This window comes from Toxotes jaculatrix, chromosome 22 (genome assembly GCF_017976425.1).
Source record: "Toxotes jaculatrix isolate fToxJac2 chromosome 22, fToxJac2.pri, whole genome shotgun sequence".
Classification (NCBI taxonomy): Eukaryota; Metazoa; Chordata; class Actinopteri; family Toxotidae; genus Toxotes; species Toxotes jaculatrix.
Window position 1 is genome coordinate 13,536,493 of NC_054415.1, and position 21,719 is coordinate 13,558,211.

Below are 21,719 nucleotides of genomic sequence, written 5' to 3' on the forward strand. Positions count from 1 at the left end.
TGAGGATGTTTGAGATTCTTCAGCTTACTCATAAAATGTAACTAAAATGAAGTAAATTTGAAATGGGGATTTTTAAAGTTAAGGCCATTTTAAAGGGTCACTCTCAGAGGAGAGGTGGATGTTTTGGACAAACAGTTATCCTGTTTTGTTTAATGACTGTTCACTCATTTCTCCTGCGTGTTGCAAATGAGACTGAAGAACATAATAGACGTGTGGTGAAGGTGGGGAATTTTCATCTTTCTATTTAGATACAGTTACACAGGTCATTATATGTCAAAGAACTTGTCTACTACATGTGTCTGACCCGGGACGAAGTCAGATATTGATGATCACTCTCTTTGACTTGACAGGACTTGGCAGAGAGTGATTGTGTGTTCAAGATTGCCAGAATGCCGCCATTACCTCCTGAGATTTTCAGCGATATGATCATGTCAAAGGCCAAGGCCCTCTGCCGTGAGCAGGGGTGGGATGAAATCTTCAATGTCGCTGACATGTTCATCCTGATCTCAGGGCTGGTGGCCAACGCCACCCTGCTTTGGCTGTTTCTAAGGGAAAGGAAATCATTCTCTGCCTCTAAGGTAAGAACAGTGCACCCATCCAGCTCCAGGTTTTTTTTTTTTTCTTTCAATGTACAACAAAACATTCTCTTCTCAAACTTTAAACTACGTCTCAACCTTTGTCTTTCAGGTTCTAGGTCTGAATCTTGTTGTGATGGATCTCATCTACCTGTTTACACTACCTGTGGACTTGATTTATGATATAGAAAAAGCTCAGTTTGGCAAAGGAAATGATTCAGGTGAGGATACTGGTCTGAGACTGGCACCAACGCATCAAATCACATACCTGGAACTTTTCTTTTGTGTTTCTTTGTTAGCTCATGTGATCCTTAATTTCCTTTTTGAGGATTATAACATGTCTCAGCAGGCTTATACCAGCACCGCCTAAAAGCTACATCTTACAAAATGTTCCAATTCTATCTATCAGCCCCTATCCAGCCAAGTTTCCAAAGTACACAGGCGACAATGGACAAGGCGAGAGACATCTTCAGCATGTTCAACCTGATCGGCTGCCCCCTGCTGCTAGCCTGCATGTGTATTGAGCGCTACCTGGCAGTGATGAGACCTGTGCTATATATGAGAGTGAGGAACTGGGAGTACCGGATGGCTGTTTCTGCTGTGGTGTGGGCGATCACCCTGTCCTTCTGTCTGCTTACATGTATGTGCTGTGTGAGAGTTAGTACAAATTTCCAATATTAGACAATGTAACTTGAATTCTGTGTTATGATGTTCTTGTTTTGTTTTTCTTACAGTTTTTGTGGCTGATATAACCATCATTATGATGGCTGTCTCCGTCATCATCTCCTGCCTCTTCTTCTTAATGCTCGCCTCCCTTGGGGGTGTGGTCTGGTCCCTGTGGCAGCAAAGCCCCGCCCACAGCACGCACGGAAACCAGCGCCGCCCTGAATCACCCCAGAAGAGACAGGCAGTGGATAACGTGTTGGCTGTGGTGGTGCCTGCAGTGATCTCTTACCTCCCAGTCCTGGTGATGTTTCCACTGGTCTTGTACATCTACTATGTGGAAAACTCCTTGGAACGGTTCCTGTGTAACGTTCTTAAACTATCCGTTTTGTTCCCCAGCTTCGGTGTGCTCATAGGTCCTCTGTTCTATTTGTCCAAGGCAAGAAAAATGTGCTGCCTTAGTGGGACAGAAAAGACATTTAATGAGTAGAGAGAATTTTGATATCAGCACCACTATTGTGAACAGTGAATATGTACCTTATTGATTTATCCTCCTGTGAGCTGTTATATTCTAAACTAATATATTAATATCTATTTTATCTAAAATAAAGTATGACTCACCTGTGATTCCAATACGGATGGACAATCACACTTCTTTAACATAAGGACACTTTTTTGTTAGCTAACATTTTGACAGTGATAATAAAACGATTTCCATTTCTCATATGTATGACTGGTTTTTTTTTTAAGACCAACAACTCAGATAAATATGTTCAAATGCTTACTTTGAACATTGCATAGGTGAAGCTACAGGTAGGTTGAACACTTTCAAAGCACTGTATTAATCTGCGTCCTCAAAACCTTGTTTGCTTCTCTTTATCTCTGCACTGTTTCAGTGAGGAAAGTCCCTTATAATTCTGCCTATTTTCAAAATAAGAGATTCCTGTCTCTTGCAAAAATAACATTTACTAAATTTAAGCCTGTGGTAAAGACAAAGTAGAACTCAGACCATTTATGAAAAACTGTTTTACTTTCAAAGACTTCGACCTCCACTCCTCGTTACAGCAGATACATCAACGACAATATGCAAGAACAAATATCAGACATTTTGTCTTTTGATAGCAGGGCGTGTTCAATATGCTTCAGTGTCCATTTCAAATGGCACTGACGGCGACAGCAAATATTATCCAGTACCAACAGTTTTGCTTTTAAAGCCAAAGAGAGAGCATAATGGTTGATTTACAGCTGAAGCTTGTGCTGAAACATGTGTTCAAGGCAACACAGTCACATTATGCTTTCAAGACCAGAGGAACCAGTGATGAAACCAGAGTTTCCACATGCTGTATGAAGGCCAGTCACTGGGTTTAAAAGGAAAATCCACCCTCACATACTCTGACACTGTTAATATCTGTTAATATCAGTCTACAGTGCAGCTCAGATAAAATATAATTTACTTTGTTTTGGGTGAGCTCACTTTCATCAGCCTGTCAACCGCAAGTAAGATCACAAGGAAGTAAACAGCTTGATAATGTAATCACTCATTTTTGTGGCCTCAACCTGCCTTGTAGCTGCATCGCTGGTGTTAAAACTGGTCTCTCTGCGGCCTCTCCACCGATGAGATCCAGTGCAGCTGTTATTTTAAACAAAGCTGAGATGCTTCGAGGTGGACTTTTCCTTTACAAGAGGCTGTTGCGGCAATGGGACATTCAGAAATAGAGAAACTGCCACATTATTGTCTCCCTACCAACACAAATTCTATGGCTAATTTCAGCGCAGTAGTCGGATGTTCAGATACTACCTTGGGGCAATGGAGGGGGTATATAAGAAATGACAGTATTAAAATCTGCCTAAAAATATTGTTAACACTGGAAAACGTTCTCACATCCATGGTGAACCTTCCCGGGAGTTCAGTGTACAGTAGATTACCTTCACAGAACCACTTGGAGTACAGTAAATATGTGATATGCAAACACAATGTATAGGCATAGCAGGGCTCAGTCCTTTAGTGCACATTCAATATGAAAACAGACATTTTACAAACTTTATGGAGAAATTTTTTGTTTAAGGGACCTCCTCCTCCTAAAAGTGTGTTTTTCCTCTGTGGATATTTATATCTTAGACTTTCGACAGATGTGGCTTTCGCCCAGCAGACGCTTGTCATGTTCCTCTTTTGAAGGGGAAGATTTCTAGTTGAATACAGACCAACTATTTATCTTGGGACCAAAACTGTAAACAGGACTCACTATTCAAGTATTTGTTTCGTTATGAACAGTCCCAAAGTAAAGCTTCTGCCGTGAAACACATTTCCTGGGTAGCTTTTGATAGCACTCGTTGCTGTTAGCTCTAACTAGTTGGTAAAATCAGACAGTGTCTGATCTTCCAAACGGAGTGTAACAGGACTAGCAGTGGTAGCAGATGGGTTAGAAGGAACAGACAGCTCCACAGTTGCATATTCGATAGTATGCAGTTCTCACGTGGGCGGGGAGGGAGGGTGTAGTTGTTCTTATTGAACACGATATTGGACAAAACCTACCTCATGAGTTTTTCTTTTTTAGATTACATAAAATGTGGATTAAAAAAAGCAGTAAAAAAAAATGGAACAATCAGACCATGTTCTGAAAAACATGTAAGTCATCACTGGGTACCACAGCTTTCACAAAGGTCAAAGTTTTGAGGAGTTTCTCTAGCAGCACTGCATACGGTGGGAGTCTGATTCTCCTCCATCAGACCTTGGTTACTCACTGGGCGCAGCAGAACGGAAAGATAGATCGTTCTGCTGTAGAAAGGCTGGCTTTAAGCCCCTCTGAAGATGCTGAAGTGTCACTGAAGAAGACACTGAATCACCAAAGGCTCCAAGGACACCATAACCTCATTTTACTACAGATGAGAGCCGGGGGACCAGGTACTTAAACTTCTATCTGGCCTCAAGTATGTGATGGTAAGGATCCAGTGAGGGGGACCGGGCTGCAGACACAAGATGGTGGACCTCAGCCATGGAGGACACATGAACTTCATGGCAGATGTGTTCAGATTTGATGGTTAAAGTAGTGCTTTTACATGTATGTATTAAGAGAGCTCCTATAATAAATCGGTGTATATTTTTAACATATTTCTATCAATGTAAGTTTCATTTCTCTAATTGTCAATTACAATTTCTATCTATGTCTATATGTGTCTAATTTCTTATAAATTTACATTTATGAACATGGTATTTTGCCAGTTTTCTTTAATAGCTGAGGTTGTAAATGGTGTAGTATGTGGCATTGGTTTCTTATTGTTTTAATGTTTTTAACACTACTAATAATAATTAATTATTATTATTAATTTATTAAGGTTTTTATGCTGTTCAAAAAAAAAAATCTTAATGAAATCCTAAAACAGTAATATGTAAAATTACATTCTTGGAGAACATATTCAAATAATAACATAAAAAAATACATATGTAAAAAAATACACATATGAAATATTTCACCAATAAAATTATATTATTTACAACACATACAATGTCTTTGTCCTCCACAATTACCCTATAATGAATATTCTTAAATGTAAAATGTTCCACATTCATTTCTATAAATATTGTTTTCAACAGATTGAAGCTGAATATGATCTTACAGACATTTACAAGCACTCAGATCCACTAACTTAGATGTTCAAACAAGGAACAAGGAGAGATAATTCACCAGGTCTTATGAGCTGAGGATAATCACTGTTCTGTTTTATCAACAATCATCTCTCCTTGTTTGCAGTTTAAAAAAGGTTTTGGATCTTTGTGCATCAAGTCTGTGATCAACCAACCTACAGTGCACTAACCTGCTGCGGTTGTCGCTGTCTCATGAAAACCACCAAAAACCTCTACACTGGAGTCACCTGTCCTCCATGGTTGAGGTCCGCCATCTTGTGTCTGCACCCAGCATCTCTTGAGTCCCGTGGGTTCAGTTGTCCAAGGCCAGATCCGTCGGTCACAACGAGAACTACTCAACGCCCGAGCTGTCGGCAAACGGCAAGAAAACGGCACGAGAGCGTGTAGAGGGGCTGAAAGTCTGTGAGCCCTCTAGAAAGGCCAGTGTAAGTCTTCAAAGTCCCCCGATTGACCCATGTTTACATCTGTCTCCAGCAAGCTCATGATGACTGCCATGGCTGCCTCATCACTGCTGAAGCTGCTCAGGCCTGGCACCACCATGCTGTCCAAGTCCAGCTGGGACGGTTCACCTGAGTGAAACAGACACGGTTGAATATCACCTGAGCTTCTGTGGTGTTTGTTAAAAAAATGATACAAGTCCTTTTATATTTTGCATAAAACAATAAAAATTTAGCTTTGCATAAATTATCAAGGATTTGGGTGTTATTGTTTACATGATGTCAAAAATAGAACTGCATTTTCACAAATGTTGGATTTTACTACTCTGATCTGTTGTATCGTCTAATTGGATCACCTGATGAATAAGGGCCTGCAGCTGTGAAACTGTGGGTGGTGTCAACAGCATAAAGAGTGCTCAAGTTCTCTGACAATATAAAATGCCAGAAGCATTTTTGAAGCTTTTGGCCCAGATTTGTGAGTGTGTTCCATTTCTTCTTCTTCTTCTTCTTTGCAGAGATGCAGATTAAATTGGATTGGTTTTATGACTATCCTGCTGACAGTACCTGTACTTTCACAAGTTGCACTGCTAGCGCCAGCTGCTGTCCTCGAGTCAGACTGGGACTGTGATGAACTGCCTGCTGTGTCCTCTCTGCTGGATGCCTGGGAAAAAAAAAACAAAAAAAAAATTTTTCCGCTAAAAAAAAAAAAAACACTGCAGAAGACACCATGGTTCACCTTTCTCCACTGAAGTGTGTAATTAAACTCAAGAAAACAGGTTGTAGCCGCAGACAGTGTCTTAATCTCTTGCACACGTTTTGTCTTACATTTGAATAAAACTTTCAGATTTGCAGAGACACAATAAGAACATGTGAGCATGCAGCGCCACTGTACTTTAAATCATTCAGAAGTAATACAATGGAATCATTCGACCCTTAATTTTGTTCAGAATTAATGAACTGTCCATCTAGCTATCTATTACTAGTAACTGTACTTCATGTTATTGTAACATGAGGTTGCAAACTCATTCAATTGTCTGGTCATGGTTTCCTAATTAAGCTGTTTCCAAATGATATGCCTCCCCTTGTCACCATTAATGTGCTTGTAAACGTACAATTAAAGAGAGATTAGCTTTACATGTACACAAAGTGCCACTAAAGTTGACAGTAAAACAAGGAAAGCACAAAAACACCAGACATCCCCTTTAAGTGTACTGATGTAAGAGCTGATAGACTCACAAACGAAGGTAAACGTAATAAACTGAAAAAATAAATATATGGGTTTATATATACCTTGAACAGAAGGTCAACAACCTCAAAAGCCAAATAAAAAGAGTCTCCAAGTAAATGTTGTGTCATTTAAGTTACTCACACTCCTGCTGGTTTGTGGGGAAACCAGTGGACACTTCTCCTGGGCCAAGCCAAATGGACTGGAAGCCCCACTGGATGGAGAGGAGTTCATCCTGCTCAGAAATACAGCAGTAAATGAAATAATCATGAAAACACACACACACATGAGAATCCTTCTTCACAGATGCAATTACTGTGGTTTCATCCTCTCTCCTGCTCGGCTCCTAACATACACCCTTCTGTCGTTGCCAAGAACATGAATTCATCAGTAAACTGGCCTTTTTTTCCACGGTGAAATGCTATTTTCTTCGTCCTCCCCGAGTGTTTGGCCTTCTTTCCTCTCTTGAGAAGTGGTTTAGAAACTGCTATTCATCCTCTGAGACCATTACAAGTCAGCCTTTTTCTTTTTTCTTTTTTTTTTACATTTGCTGATTGGAGTCTTATGTTCTTTATTTAGCAAATTCTGTATCTGTGATGAAGTTGCTTTTCTATCTCTCAGGACACTGAGCTTGATGTATTGATCTTCTGATGGCGTGTGTGGTCACTTTTGTTCTGCCTCACTGTGCTTTGTATACAACTGAGTTCCATGCACTGCCCCCTAGAAACCTTTAGTCTGGCCACGATTTGACCCTGAGAAAGCTCCTCTTTGCTTAGAATAACAATTTGACTTACTGTATTTGCTGCTTACCCAATGTTCATGCCAGCTTTAGCCCATTTCTCCATCAGGTTTATCAAAGTTTAATCCCAGTCAATTACAACTATTTCTATTTAGTTTAGTCATTTTGTACATACACACACACAAATGCACCTGTAGGAGTCGATGAGCTCATTTGCGATTTGGGTCCCTATACTGCCTGCGTAGATCATTGTGCCCAAACCACTGGAAAGGCCAGGAATTATGGGTATTTGCTTTGTGTCTTCTGTGAAAGAAGAATATGGTAAAATTAAGCTTTACATAAAAAAAATGCACATGGGATAAATGCCTTCATGAATATACAGTCTGTGTTTCTTACCCTGAAGAGCTTTTGAGCTGCCTGCCTCCTCATCTTTTGTGTGACCAGGCCCCCTGCTGGTGCAAAGGAGTATATATGCTGCTTATGCATGAATAAACTGGTATTTTATGGCAATATGAAGCAGAATGTGGGGATATTACACAAGATCAAGATTAAAAACAAAGATTCTGAACAATCAGTGCTAAGTAGACTTTATCAGGGTTGTTCAAAGCTGTAAAATATGATTATGGTTCTGTAACACACTTTCTCCAATAATGACACTGTATCTCAGGTGTTGTGAGACAACCACATCCCCAGGAATGAATCAGTACTTACGAGATAACCCTGTTTAAAGACACGATAAATTCGACTTCTTTGGTCCATGGATTTGTGAAACTAAACCACTGACTTTGGAGTGAAACATAGGAGCCATATTTCGTTTTGAACTTGTAGCACTGTGTCTCAATCTTCTCTTTGCTTCGAAGAACTGCCAAGAGATTGGACATTGGTGTGAACAGAAAGCACAGTGGAAAAACACACACACAAAAAAAATAAATAATAAAATACAGCTACACTGCCGTTTGGCAAGTACTTTAAAGATATGGATGGGACTACCTTTCTTTACAAAAGGTCAATTCCTTCTACATAAGAAAAGATTTTCAACGCATAAGTGTTGCATTTTCACAGACATCTTATTTTGAGCTCAAGTCTAAACTTTAATCAGACATGTGATTAAATTTGCCAGCAGTGCTGGCTTTCCTCCATCACCTTGCCTGTGTTTCTCTGCGAGGTGCTGCAAGTCATCCTGGTGGAAGTACTCATAACACGATGTGCCGAGAACTTCCTGCGGCAAATAACCAATGACTGTCGTGGCTCTGGGAAAAGAGAGGACGAAAAGGAGGTTTGGTTAGTCTTACTTTCTCTGTCTCTCTGGCAGTCTCCCAGGTTTGTGACAGTGAAAATGGAAAAGAAAAAGTCGACACTGCATAAATGAGCCTCTCCACTTGTTAACACTCATCAGTCACACGTATGGGAAATTTGATAAAATGATTCACTATACTTGTGGTGTGAAATTACTTCCCAAAAATGAGGAGAGATTTTCATGTGATGTCATCAGAGATGCACACCTCCTTCTGAGAAACAATGGCAAAGACAGAAAGGATTATCTCCACTGCCAAAAACCCAATGCTGTACGCTCAGAGGCCTCCTCATCACAACGTGCCTCTGCCATTCCTTTCTCAGGGGAACCGTGTATTTAGAACAAATCCATGGTGCGGGTGCGGGTAGTGTGGTAGAATCGGGAAACTCACTGTTGGTCTACAAAAGTGAACTTGCCGTCGATCGCACAACGGGTGATGAACTCAGTGGGCTTGACGTTGATGTCTTTGGAAGGGTGGTGGGACAAGTGAGGGTGGAGGCGGCACACCATCACCAGGCAGGTCACGTTTGAGGCTTCTTTCTCTGCGTCACCCTCTGAGTCCGGCTGGCTGCTCGGCCAACTCCTCATGTATCCAGTGCAGTGGAGGGTACAGTATCTGTAAGTGTCTGTGGGCAGAAAAACAAGTGGTTAGTAACATTTAATTGTGATTTATTGGAGTAAATATATCAGGAGTACTATGGAAAAAAGTGTTATTATGTTAACTGGTGCTAATTATACATTTATGCTATTTCGTTTATTGCATTTAAATTTTCTGTGTTCATGTCTGTGTTCCATTGCTGTTTTGACAATGTGCTTATTGTTTAAATGATTTATTTTATGTTTATGTTTGGACAAGTGTGTTATGTGTGTATATTTTATGACAGAACAAAACTAAATAATATTCACTGCTATTGTAGTTAAAACAAGCCATTATAAAATCACTTTAATATTTCATGGAGCCAAAATGGAGTCAGTGAGGCAAACCCACAGCTGAATTACTTACAAACATCATAATAAAAAGCAAGAACAATGACTCTATTAAATAAAAAATACCAGTCATGCATTATCCTTCAATAGCATATGACAGAAAGAGTCATGAAAACTCAAACTCATGGGACCTGGCAGCGTAAAAGTCGCTGCTTCCCTTCCTCGTGCACTGCGGTGCAGTTGCTGAGGTTTGCCACTGAGTGGTCCCAAACCTCCTGTTTCTGCCACCACATTTAGGTTCCCAGTGAGTGAGGGTTTGCACCATCTTCTTACTTTGTGGTTACACAACGCTGTAACACTGACCTACTTCCTGTACAGGACAACATGTTTTAAATTGTGGTAACTCTCTGGGAAAAAGAGATCAAACTCTGAATTCTATCCATGTAGACGTCACTCAGTCAAACTGACCCACATTGAAAAACATTAGGAAAAGACACATTTTGTGTGTATTCTAACAACATTTGATTAACTTTCAATGTGCTATTTCATATGATCAAAATTAAACAGAAAATTCTGCCTGTGAAGTGTGAAACATGGATTTGAAAAACAAATATCAGCACATACTGTAGTTAATACCTTAAACAAGCAGCCAGGGAGGTTTAGCCTCACCTACTTTCATTCAGCCCCAGCAAACTATTGCCAGCAGGTGGAGAGAAGGGAAGAGGCAGTCACAACCCAAGTACACCCTCGTCCACATCTCCACCAGATCCAAGTCAAATCATTTCTTTATTCCCTCCTTGGCAATCTAAGGATACAAGGGTACAAATCTTCCTCTACGTTTTCTTGTTTACCCACTAGCTGCCTAAACAGTGACCTTGTTTCCTAGAAACACATTTAAATATCTTATTAATCTTTCGATACATCTCCTAAATCCTCCTCCTCCTTATCTGTTTGGGCCAAAGTGCTCTGCAGGCCCACGACTGAACATGACTACGTATACACAAAGCTGAATAGTTCCAGGCTTTTCAAGAAATAACTCATTCAGGCTCTTCCTCTCAGCTGAATCACCTCAAGTACTCTCGAGAGAACAAAAATAAAATGATCCAAAATAGAACAATTTTCTGGCACTTGCTTTTTTGCCTTCAGCAGCACATCCCGTCCATCTGGTATTTCAAGTGAAGTAAAACGGCTTGAAAATAGGACACACAACCAGATCAGTGTGGTCATGTGAACAGAGGGCCAAAATTTTGTCTCTGTCTGTACATATTTATTTAGAATAGAGCTTTATTTTCTAATTACTTGGGTCGATAAGATCATGAGGAGTCATACGGCCTTGCAGCCCTGCCTAAGGTGTGGTTTGGATTTATTTATGTTCTAATATGTGATCACTGAATGCTCCAAAATTTCCCCCCTCTGATGTTGCTGCTGTTGTCTGAGCCCACCTTTCTTTTTGGAAGTACTGGGCAGCGAGCGTTTGTCTTCGTGCTTCCCTGCCACCCGACTGTGCTTCATGCGACAGAAGAAGGATCGCCGAGCCCCAGTTGACAAGTGGGGCGCCCTGACGGGGGCGTCCGCCTGGACCTGAGCTCCAGCTGCACACAGACAGACACCATTTGTTGAGTGTGACGTACAGGGCTCATTCTCAGATTGTCTGAATGGCGAAGAGACTTACTTGCCGCATCAATGAGGCGTTGGCGAGGGTGCAGCTCTGAAGACGACAGCTGCTCCTTCACCTTGTTGATGTCTTTGGGGTGGATGAAATCGAACAGGCTCTGTCCAGTAAGCTCCAACTGTGAAACCCAATAACATACATCTGATTACTCACTTTCTCAATACATCTGTTTTACTTCATTGTCTGTATTCAAGTCAGATTTGCTTTCATTCTGCTTTGCAAATTAAAAAAAAAAGAAAAAATTAATTGCCACCATTTGGCATTTGTTCAGTTCACTCTCACTGTATGAAAACTTAAATTAACAGATGTATAGACACCTCGCTCTGCATACAGTAAATGTATCTGGATTATAATTGAGCACTTTGAATACAACCAAGCAGAGAATTGCTGCAGCATGTATCCAGTCAATAGTCAGTCGGTGGTGAGCTCCCAAACGGCCTAACACATGCTGCCCTGCAGACATGGAGTCATATTTCTTTTAGAAGCTTTTCTCTTGTATCCCTCTTAATCTCTATTCCTCTCTGATTGCCCACAGTGAGCCTCAAAGCTGGAAAATGTGGTCAAGAATGTAGAGCAGGTGTGGTTATCACTCAGGCTGCCAAGCTCTATAAACTGACTTGACCTGGTGGAGCATAAAAAGAAATTTAAAGCCTCTACATTTGGTGTGGCGGCTCCATTCTTTTATGCTGTTTTTGGTTCCTTTTGGTAACGTAAGAAAAAAAAGGTTCAATTAAACTTTAGTTAAATGTTGTGCAACATATCCAGCTGAACCAGCAGGACCTGCTGCAACGTTGCTAATGTTTATAACTGATGACAGCAGCAAAGTGAGTGTGCGATGTGGTGCAGCATCAGTGTAACACACCCGGCTGAAGTTAAGGATCTTGGAGACGGACTCGGAGATGAACAGGATTTTTGCCCGGTCACAGCTTACGACTAACAGGAAACTGTCCGCAGCCTGTTAGACAGATAGATAAATGTACATATTAATATACAGACAGGTAAATGTATGACCAAATGGGACATGTCGGTGTCACACATAAGCACCGACCCTGAGCAGAAGGTGCCTGAGGTCATCATGAGGCAGGATGGAAGGCTTGTAGGCGGTGTCTGTAAAGGCGCTGCTCGTCCCGGCTGAAAACGCAGCAGACACAAGCTGTTAGACTGAGCAGCCTGTTAGACGCTACCGACATTTTAAGTTCCCGGATTGGCTGAGAGTTACCTTTGAGAGCTTTCAAGTGTTGGACAGCCTTCCTCAGCACAGTGAGTTTGTCAAGCTTTCGAGCCAAGGGCTGACAGGCAGGGATCATGGCAGACAGCTCGTCAATGAGGTTGTTCATTTTATCTCTGCGTCGCTTCTCAATCTGGCGGTGAGGCTCCCTGAAGAGGACGTGTAATAAATATAATAACTGTATAACATATATTTGGCTATTAGACAGTTCATGCTGCATAATTTGAAATGAGTCTGTATTCGAATAGATTCTGTTGTATTTATTTTCCTGAAGTTCATAATAAAATTACTTTGGTTTTCTCGTCACACACTTCATGAGATCAATCAGAACCACCAAGACTTTTTAAGATAGACAGCTCATTACTGTGAGACAGAAATACAGTATAATCACCTGGAACATTTCATTTTGACCTGCTGATCCTCTCCTTCAGACCTGCAAAAGAAAAAAAAACTGGAAGATTGAAAATCTATTTCTTTCCTCTCGTCAGACAATGAGTGAATAAAGACAGGAAGTCAGCATACCTGCTGAGGACATCATCCATTTGGAAGTCGAGGCTTTGCCTGTGAGAACAAGCAGACACTCTGTGGGTCATTTAAAGTATAATAGAAAAGAATTTATGCATTACACCATATGGTATCAAACTGTATTTACTCCAGAGAATATTAAGCAAAATGACGCAGTTTGTTTTCCCTCACAAAACAACATAGTGCTCCTCTTACTGTACATGGGTGTCTGACCTCTCCTCTCCAACTCCCTTTCGTTTCCTTGGCAGCTCGACAGCTGGCAGCGAGGGCCCTGCTTGGCTCGGCCCTTTTTCCTCTGCAGTGGGATCTGATATACGAAAACAACCATAACAGGGATGTGAGAGAGTGAAAATAAATACGTCGAGGGGAGATCTCTATAAGGCTGGCTTGTCAGGTGCTCGATTAACAATTCACCATAAATGAATTAATTAAACTGAATTGAATTGAATTAAACTTCTTCTGCCACTTGGGTTTGACAGGTGTGTTGCACATATCGAGCCGGAAATAAAAAGAATTCATCAAGAAGAGTCAAGCTGATAAGACTCTGGTTCTTACTAAGTACACGTGTAAATGTATTGAACCAAACATAGAAACACAGGTGAGTTTTACTTGAATTTTAAATTGGTGGTGGTTTAATTGTTGATACGCACCTGGACTGGATAAAAGAACATTAACAACAGAAACTGAGTGACAATAACAACATCAGTGCACCTTCAGGTTAACTGTGGAACCAAATAAAGGCCCATATTTATTTTCAATATGACTAAAAAATACTGTTTACTCTTACATGTGAACAGAGCTGTATTTAACAATCATAAAATAACCCATATTGTGTTATTGTGCAAAGGTTACTGTTAGTTTTTAGGTCAAACCTGTGAAACGTCTTTTATTTTGAAACTAAGGTAATTTTGGTACAGCTTTGTTACACCCTGAAAAAAACTCCATTAATATTTGAGACCATGTTTGTCCTGAAAAGCCCAACTTTTGTGTGCAAACGCTCAGGATGACTCACGAGCATGTTTGCAGGAGTGGGACGCAATTATTTTTAAAAGGCTGATACCTGACTCAGGAACGCTCGTCTCACTGTGGATAAAAAGGCATATGCTGCTCTAAAAGATGCCAGAAACATTTCAGAACGCAGGACTGCCAGAATTATTCTCTTTCATCTCCACATTTCTATTTAGTCTCTCGTCAAAACCAACACCTCCTCTCTCTCTCTCTCTCACACGTTCACATGCTTCAACCTTGCTCTCTAGTCATCTGTTTCCAGGCGAACTCTCAGTGCACTGTCTCAAGGTTGCCATTGAATGGCGCCAAACCTCCAGCTCTGTTCGCTGTCTGTCAGTTTAACAGGCACGTGAGAGTAAATGGGGTTTGGGCTATCTTACCTAATGCTTATATAATGCTGTAACATTGACCTACTTCTCTGTCAGGACTCCCATACTTTAAATTGTGACATTCATTTGTGGGGGGAAAAAAAACTGTTGATAAAAGTGAAGAAAGCTTTTTAACATGACTGTTGACCATGACTGACCCATATTCTCCTGCTTTGTTCTCCACAGGAGGAAAAGTAATTGATGATAATGGCAATTTTTTAATAATTAACCCATATTTTTGTCTACTAGTTTTCTAATATTACCTGGGACACTTAAAAAACACATTTTCTTTTAGGGCTTTAAAGTTGATTTCAATGCTTATTCTCAACTTTTGCACAGTCATATATAAATAAAAACTTGATTTTAAGACACCTAGAAGTAAATGTGAGGAAAGCCTGTCTGAGAGGTGGCAGTGACTCCTTCCACAGGTACAAAAGTCAGATTTCACAGAGAGTAAGATTAAGTTTTTACAAAAAGGCTAACTTTTACAGTTCAATCAGCAGTGGAGTGAACTTTAACGATAGACATCATTTTCATTAATCCCTCCAGAGGAGTTTAGTGGGTCATCACTGACGTAAAAGTGGAATGTGAGAGCAAGCGCTTGCCGGCTCTCCTTTCCACCCACCCCAGCTCTGCACCGCTGATGCTGCACAACACGCCGCCTCCAACGTCACACAGTTTGGTTTTTTTGTTTTTTTTTGTTTTTTTTTTTTCTTGTTTCCTTATGACTCAGGATATGGCTAAAATGTACCATCTAGGAAACAACAGTGCCTGCTTTGTGCGGAGCACGTATAGAGGGGTCAACATTCTGAGTCACACGAGTGCCAAAAGCACCGGTCGTGACATGAACGCTGACGAAAGGCCAAGCCTGCAGGGCAGCAGATGACATACCATATTACTGAAAGCCAAAAACACAGACCACCACCCATGGAGGAAACGCACAGGAGTGTAACAAACTCAGCACGAGCAAGAGGACACACAATATGACCTACATGCACTTCTTAATGGCTGTACTTTTTATAATAAGCATACATTTAATCCCACTTGAATGACTTCAAGGTATTTCATGCTGGAAAATGGAGTATGTATGACCTGGTTTAGAATATAGATGTGACAGATAGCCAGGAAAAATCTACAAGCACAACAGAAATCACAATGCAATAACCTCATTTAACACAGTTCAGAAAGAAGCCAAAAACTAGTCCCACAACAGAACACAAAGCCAAAAAAACACCAGTAAAGGGAGCCACAAATGTCCAACAAACTTCACAGCAGAAAGCAGCAGAGATTTTTTATTAGTGCTGGCCAGCTCCAACCAGCTTTTGACACATTTCTAGGCTATTGAATGACGCTATTATTCAAGACATATTTATGTAATTAAACTGATCTCAATCCTGCGCTCGAGCTGAATACGTTTTGATTTAAAATTCCACAAAAGCAGAGCAAGTGCAGCTATTCTGATGTCTGCTGAGTCTATCTGCAACACAGATCCAAGCTTTGACAGAAAACACACACACACAATAAAAGGTTGTGAAAGGTAAGCAGAGAATGTTAGGCAGAGTGTTCAAACAGCATAAATTACAGTGACAGTCAGAGTTAAACAGCCAGAGTAAGGATCTGGATACAAGTTAGGTTTAAGGTCATAATATCTGTGTGCAAAGTTAGGACTACTTTTAGTTACACAAAAAAAAGAAAAAAAAATCTGAAACTTCAAGACACTGTTTAACTTTCATGAATATTTGAGATTACAGCTGTATTTCCTTAATTCTGAAACTAAATACCAGAGCATGGTTTTCGAAACATCTCTGTACACTTAAATGTAAAACATAAAATTTACGTAACGTAAATTTCCTTATTACAGGGCTATTGTCATAATACTGAGGATAATACTAGGATGATTTACAGATGTTTTTTTTTCTAAATATGCTTTCATACTTTTGTAAATATATGCACATATAGGTCACATCTCAGTTTTTTTTTATACATAATCTTTGTTGATATTTTCTAATTCTGGAGTATTTACTACCCACTGTTTTAGACCAAAATGCTAGAATGCTATAGAGTATTCAAAAACATTGAGTTTTGGTGAATGACTTTAATCACAGGGAGAAACCCTAAACATTTCTTCCTGTGATATTCTATACCCTGGAGCATTTTATCTGGCGTCTTTATTTGGTTTAACTTGTGTATCATACAACACTACGCTGTAATTTTCTATGTTTAACAGCACAGACGTTCAGCAGCTTCTAATCTGAAGCTGACAGTCGTTTATCTATGCAACCAAACTTACATAACCTCTGAATGAACTGTGCATTGCATTTTACTTCGTGCCTCTTTCAGCTAGTTCCCTGGCATTGCTATTTGAACTATATACTTATATTCAGACCTTTCAAAGCTTTTTTCATTAAAAGAAGGAAAAAAAATGAGTTAACAGTAAAATTCCCCCTGTGCGAATTTTAAATTAGCTACTTACACATCTTCAGACTGAAGTGATTTTTTTTTTGAGCAGTAAACGTAGCAAAAGAAAAATAAAATTTCAACATCATACAGCTACACATTTATGTGAGAGAGGTATATGCTTACTGTTCCAGAGCTGGCCTCACCGCAGCCTCTAAATGCTACTGTCTTCTATTTCTCCCACACTAAGATGCAAAAGAGCAGAGAGAGTTGGTGTCTACGACACAACGCCATTCAACGGATTAATTCCTCGGCCAAAACAAAGCATATCGACTTTCCAGATATAGTAAGTAGGACAGTCATATACAGTTGCAGCTGTAAATCTAAAATGTTATCAAACAGACCAGCCTGTGGGTAATATTTATCAAAGGCTGGATAGTCTGTATTCATGCAGCTATTCTGTGCAACCTTCAGACTCAGGCATACAAGAGCACTTCCTTTTGTTGATATTTAACATGGATGGATGTTTCAAGGCCACAGTTTCAAGATCCATCCACAGCACCGAGATCAGTACCCTTTGCAGTTTTATTAAATCCATTAGTGGCCCATGTTCAGACCATTAATGCGCACCTATGTATGTAAACAGTGACCTGCTTGCTCTGTAGGCTCTGTACCTTATTCCACCTTCTTTGATGGACACTGTCTGTGGGCAGCCTTTATGAAATTGGGCCACATAATCAAGATGAATATTTCTACGCATCTTCTCACCTCAGCTTGGGTTTTTTTTTTTAACAGTGTTATCTGAGCTAAGTGAGACATTTATATAGTCACATTATGCCCAGAGTTCTATGCCTGTACTTGCTTCAAGGGACATAACTGTGAGTGTTGTGGCTTTGGATGGATGGAGAGAAGGCAGCCTTAAATCCTACAGTTACAGTACAATATGTTCTAGGTTATTTCTGGTTGACTGACCTACGGTTCCTGCAGCTCATGCAGGATGTTTTGCAATTTGAGACTTTTTTTCACATATAGTGCAATGCATACTCTGTTACACAGGACAATGAAAACCGATGATAGAAGAGTGTATACCTCCTCTACCCAAAAACACACAGTTAGCTACTAACTGAAACACAATTAGGACACAGTAATAAAGCACTTTGCAGGTATGCCTTTCTGTCTAAAAACAGTGTTCTACTGAAAAGTCTGTCTCATTGAGACACAGGGCTGGATCCTGAACTATAAAACATTTTTGAAATAATGCCACTTAAATACTCAGATTTATAGGCTAATCATGAAAACCACAGTTTTGAAAAAATACTTTCAACTTGACTCTGACACCTTGGGACTTCAGTGAGGTTTGAGCCACTGGACTTGAAATGTTTTGAAATCCTCCCCAGGCCTGAACATAAAAAAAAAATCGTGGCATTTTAAAATTTCGCTACTGTTTTTCCTACACAGTTGTCTGGTCAAACTATTAACTGTTTGGTGTAATTTAAAAATCTGGATCATGTTTAAGTCAGATATGTTGCAGCAGGGCTTTGAGAAGTGTTCACTGACCGTTTAACTGTTTATTTTACTTCCTTCCTCTTTTTTAAATGCATTTTAAAGTTTCTACTGTTGTTCAGATTGTCTGTTTTTAATGTACAGTACTTTGAGCCACATTGTGTGCAAGAAATAAATAAATCTACAAATAAAGTTTAGCATTTTTAGTAGTACTAGAACTACATTGAAATCCACTGTAACTGACATGAATTTAAGGTGGCTACACACCAACAGGGAATTAGTATTTCCAGCCGTTAACTTTACTAACATGAAATCACTGAGCCCTTAACTCAGTCAATGTGAGGATGTAATATTTGCATCCAAGATTTGGTGGCTTTAATCTTATCTATCAGAATAATAAGAATTAAAAAAAGTTCCAAAATGCATGTGTGTGTGTGTAGGAAAGAAAATGGGCGAAAGAGACAAAAGCCAAACAAATGGGATGAATTCTCCTAAGTGTCGTGCTTTGGAATTAACCAGCTGCAGATGTTGTGTGTTAATAGTTCATTTGCAGGCGTTCCTTAAGCTCATTAAACATGATGCAGTGTTAGAGTTTAAACAAGACAGACCAGCTCTAACGCAAATATATCACACATTCATACATCAATAATTTAACTTTAACTGGATTTTTTTTTTTTTTACCTTTAATTCTAATCTTATAAGATTTTGACTGTAATATTTAAATGTATCGGTGGCACTTTTAATATAGTATTTTTCTACTACAAATTCTGCCGATGCTTGAACTTAATTGTGAGACTCGTTTTCCTTTCTGTACAGACCAGATTGTAAGCTTGAGTAAACTGCTATCCTACAGAAGAAAATCAGTGTAATACAGAACGCACTTCACAAGCAGCGTACATTTAACCGCCCATTACTATTGTTTTAATAGTTTTGTGTAGGGACTTGTGCTTATTAGGCTATCCAGGGAATATATTGGTGGCTATTCATTTAATATTTCCATATAGTTAAAGAATGTCCCTGTAACTTTAGACTTATTTTAATAACATTATTTGGCCTTAGAATGATTTATAATTTCTTATTGTATAGCTATGGCGGTCGTATAGGATCTTTTAACACCTAAGGCACAGTAGTTGTATTAAATAAGCGACTTTCTGAACTTTTTAAAAATCTCCCTCAGTATTTCACAGTCTCGGTAGCTGACATGACTGCGGAGCCTCTCGGTCCGGTTTAGCAGCGGCAGGGAGCGACTACCTCCCTCTGCTGCACGGTGCAGGCAGCGCTGCTCCACTGATCTACTGACCCAGTTTCGAAAGAAGCTGAAAGAGAAAGATCGGGATACACGGACAAACCTCGTGGAACCACGTGACACACTAAGCCTCCCCGAGGGCAGTTTGGTGAAGGTTAGGCAAATAAAAACACTGCGGCGGGTTAGCGAAAGATGGCGGACAGTGCAAATGAACTATATGGCTAAAGGCTAGCAAAATAAAAATATTTTGTTGCGGTTGGGAAAAATCGTCGTCATGGTTACGGTCACGTGGTTCCGTGAGGTTTGTACGAGGACAACCACCACCATCACCCCTCCCTCCTTCCTTCCTTGGCCCCCCTGAAACTGAACAAAGCCACCCCGTGCGCGTCCCGCCGGAGACGAGCACGTAGTACAGAATAATGAATGGACAGGTCTCCACCGCGCGGCCGCGCACCGGCTGCCATTCGGTATTTTAGGTACAGCTGGTCAGCAGGCAGGTGCCTGGCTGCTCTAGTAACCGGTGCTACAGATATTAACGATTTACTTTACCCGGTGAACGAGCTATTACTTCTGCTGTTAGGCTACGTGGTGTCGTTACAGTCGCTGCTTGTCGCTTATTGTGTTGTCACCCTCTGTTAATTTCACCGTGAAGTTGAATAAACAAAGAAATGAGCAGTAAACCGTACTCTCCACAACTTGGGTAGCTCTCCACAGTAAAACTATGGCCTAATTAGACGTATGAACGCACTACAGAAGTTCAGAAGTACTTTCAATAAGTAGTTAACTGTGCTTTGATTTTCCAGCCTAATAATGAGAAAGAAGTTTTGTTTTTTTGTTTTTTTAAATGGACGCACCGGTCACTGATAATAAACGTAGCAGACTGAATTACACACAATAAACAAAAAACAGCAATTACTATTGTCCCCCAAGGGACATGTCACAAAGCACTTACCTGCTGGCCTGTCCGCCGTCCCCTCGGAGCCACCGGCCGACATGCCTACGGACTGGCGCCGGTGTGCCCGGTGAAGGCTACGAAGCGCCGCGGCGCATGTGGAGCCGCCAGCTGTAGTAGTAATACAGAGGAGAGGAGGGAGCTGCGGAGAGCCGGGGTGTTGTATAATTGACTTCATTTTTTTCCTCACCCTCCTCCCGTTTTTTTTTTTTTTTTTTTTTTTTTACAAAGGAGGCGGAGTGGCGCGGGGGGAAGTGAGTGAGTGAGTGGACACCCATGGGGTCCCTCTTCTCTTGGTTTAGGAAACGAGGAAAAAAGGGAAGAGTTCGTACTTGTCTCCTCCTTCATTGCCTTTTTGGTTCATTCATGTCCGTGTTTCCTTGACAGCTAAACGGCGTTTTTATTTATTTATTTATTTATTTATTTATTTATTTTATAAGGCCAGCTGCAGCCCATTCACTTCAGCGCGTCCCACTCATGAATCTGCATCCCTTTAACCTGAAACACGTTTCCAAATTATCCTTTACCATTAAAAATGCATTGGTTTTTGCATTCTGTATGTATTCTGTAATTTTCCATTTGATGTAATGCAGCACATAAACATATACAAATGCGAGTGCTTCGCATTCATGCTGCAGGGAACACAATGTTCTACTGCTCCGTCCGCCTCGTCGCAGAGGCTGTAAATCATGACTTGATGTTAATTGACTAAAAGTGGACGGCCTGACGGGAAACGTGCAATGAGATTACGACAGCGCAAACAGAATAACTCTTGATTCATATCAGACGGAGTCAGCTGCCGGTGAGAGATCGATCGGATCCCTCCGGTGCTGCGCACGTTTTCGTGACCTGAAAAAGTATATTGCGCGCGTCACCGAGCTGACTCTGCTGGTCTCCGGCTTTCCTCCACACATTGGACAGGACGTCTCACTCTGTCCTGATTTCCTGGTACATAATCAGCACGGACACACACATGAATGAACCAGGGCACACAGAGGGACAGTATGGAAATTAACTCCTTGTGTGAGTTTCTATATTTAAAAGATACATATTACAATACTATTATACTATATATTGTTTGAATAGTTACATTTTAAACATCAAATTCTCATTTAAGATATAAATTCACTCTGCTTTGAATGATTATTTGGGCCTGACATGGTTTTCCAACAAAGAAAAGTTATTATCAAATCAAAAAATTAAATCTTCTCCTTCTTCTTGTTGAATATTACATATTGGACCGTGATAAGCTTCCTACTCATGATGCCCATATCTTAAATTCAACAATAAGATTGGCAAAGTTCAGAGAAACTTCCC

At 40.3% G+C, this 21,719-nt stretch overlaps 2 protein-coding genes across 7 annotated transcripts; one reads left to right on the forward strand and one right to left on the reverse strand.

Annotated features, from left to right (window-relative positions):
* Positions 1–491: 491 nt before the first annotated feature.
* On the forward strand, positions 492–1,786 carry LOC121176585 (P2Y purinoceptor 1-like). Its single transcript, XM_041030676.1, has 4 exons — positions 492–578; positions 688–796; positions 985–1,215; positions 1,310–1,786. The coding sequence occupies exons 1-4, from the start codon at positions 492–494 to the stop codon at positions 1,726–1,728; spliced, it is 846 nt and encodes a 281-aa protein (XP_040886610.1). The 3' UTR covers positions 1,729–1,786.
* A 1,993-nt stretch (positions 1,787–3,779) lies between these two features.
* LOC121176115 (aryl hydrocarbon receptor nuclear translocator-like protein 2) lies at positions 3,780–21,241 on the reverse strand. 6 transcript variants are annotated; one of them, XR_005892894.1, is made up of 18 exons: positions 20,403–21,241; positions 13,124–13,235; positions 12,926–12,964; positions 12,795–12,836; positions 12,395–12,552; positions 12,224–12,306; positions 12,038–12,130; positions 11,176–11,293; positions 10,946–11,095; positions 8,968–9,202; positions 8,426–8,532; positions 7,994–8,144; positions 7,679–7,734; positions 7,474–7,585; positions 6,688–6,778; positions 5,883–5,979; positions 5,052–5,450; positions 3,780–4,202 (listed from the first exon to the last, which is right to left on the reverse strand). XR_005892894.1 is itself a non-coding variant. In XM_041030099.1 (18 exons), exons 4-18 carry the CDS (start codon positions 12,943–12,945, stop codon positions 5,293–5,295), a joined length of 1,671 nt encoding a protein of 556 aa, XP_040886033.1. In that variant the 5' UTR covers positions 12,946–12,964; positions 13,142–13,235; positions 16,888–16,946; positions 20,403–20,518; the 3' UTR covers positions 3,780–5,292. The 6 variants fall into 6 exon arrangements, 5 of the variants coding, with proteins under 5 accessions (XP_040886033.1, XP_040886032.1, XP_040886031.1 ...); XM_041030099.1 differs by adding an exon at positions 16,888–16,946 and having other exon boundaries at positions 3,780–5,450; positions 13,142–13,235; positions 20,403–20,518; XM_041030098.1 differs by adding an exon at positions 16,888–16,946 and having other exon boundaries at positions 3,780–5,450; positions 20,403–20,518.
* Between the last annotated feature and the right edge of the window lie 478 nt (positions 21,242–21,719).

Coding starts and splice junctions, on each gene's coding strand:
- LOC121176115 (XM_041030095.1), bottom strand. CDS start 20,580: ATGAAGTCAATTATACAACACCCCGGCTCTCCGCAGCTCCCTCCTCTC. Junction 12,837..12,925: donor ATGGATGATGTCCTCAGCAG/GTATGCTGACTT, acceptor TTTCTTTTGCAG/GTCTGAAGGAGAGGATCAGC. Junction 12,307..12,394: donor ACACTTGAAAGCTCTCAAAG/GTAACTCTCAGC, acceptor CTGCGTTTTCAG/CCGGGACGAGCAGCGCCTTT.
- LOC121176585 (XM_041030676.1), top strand. CDS start 492: ATGTTCATCCTGATCTCAGGGCTGGTGGCCAACGCCACCCTGCTTTGG. Junction 797..984: donor TGGCAAAGGAAATGATTCAG/GTGAGGATACTG, acceptor TCTATCTATCAG/CCCCTATCCAGCCAAGTTTC. Junction 1,216..1,309: donor GTCCTTCTGTCTGCTTACAT/GTATGTGCTGTG, acceptor TTTTTCTTACAG/TTTTTGTGGCTGATATAACC.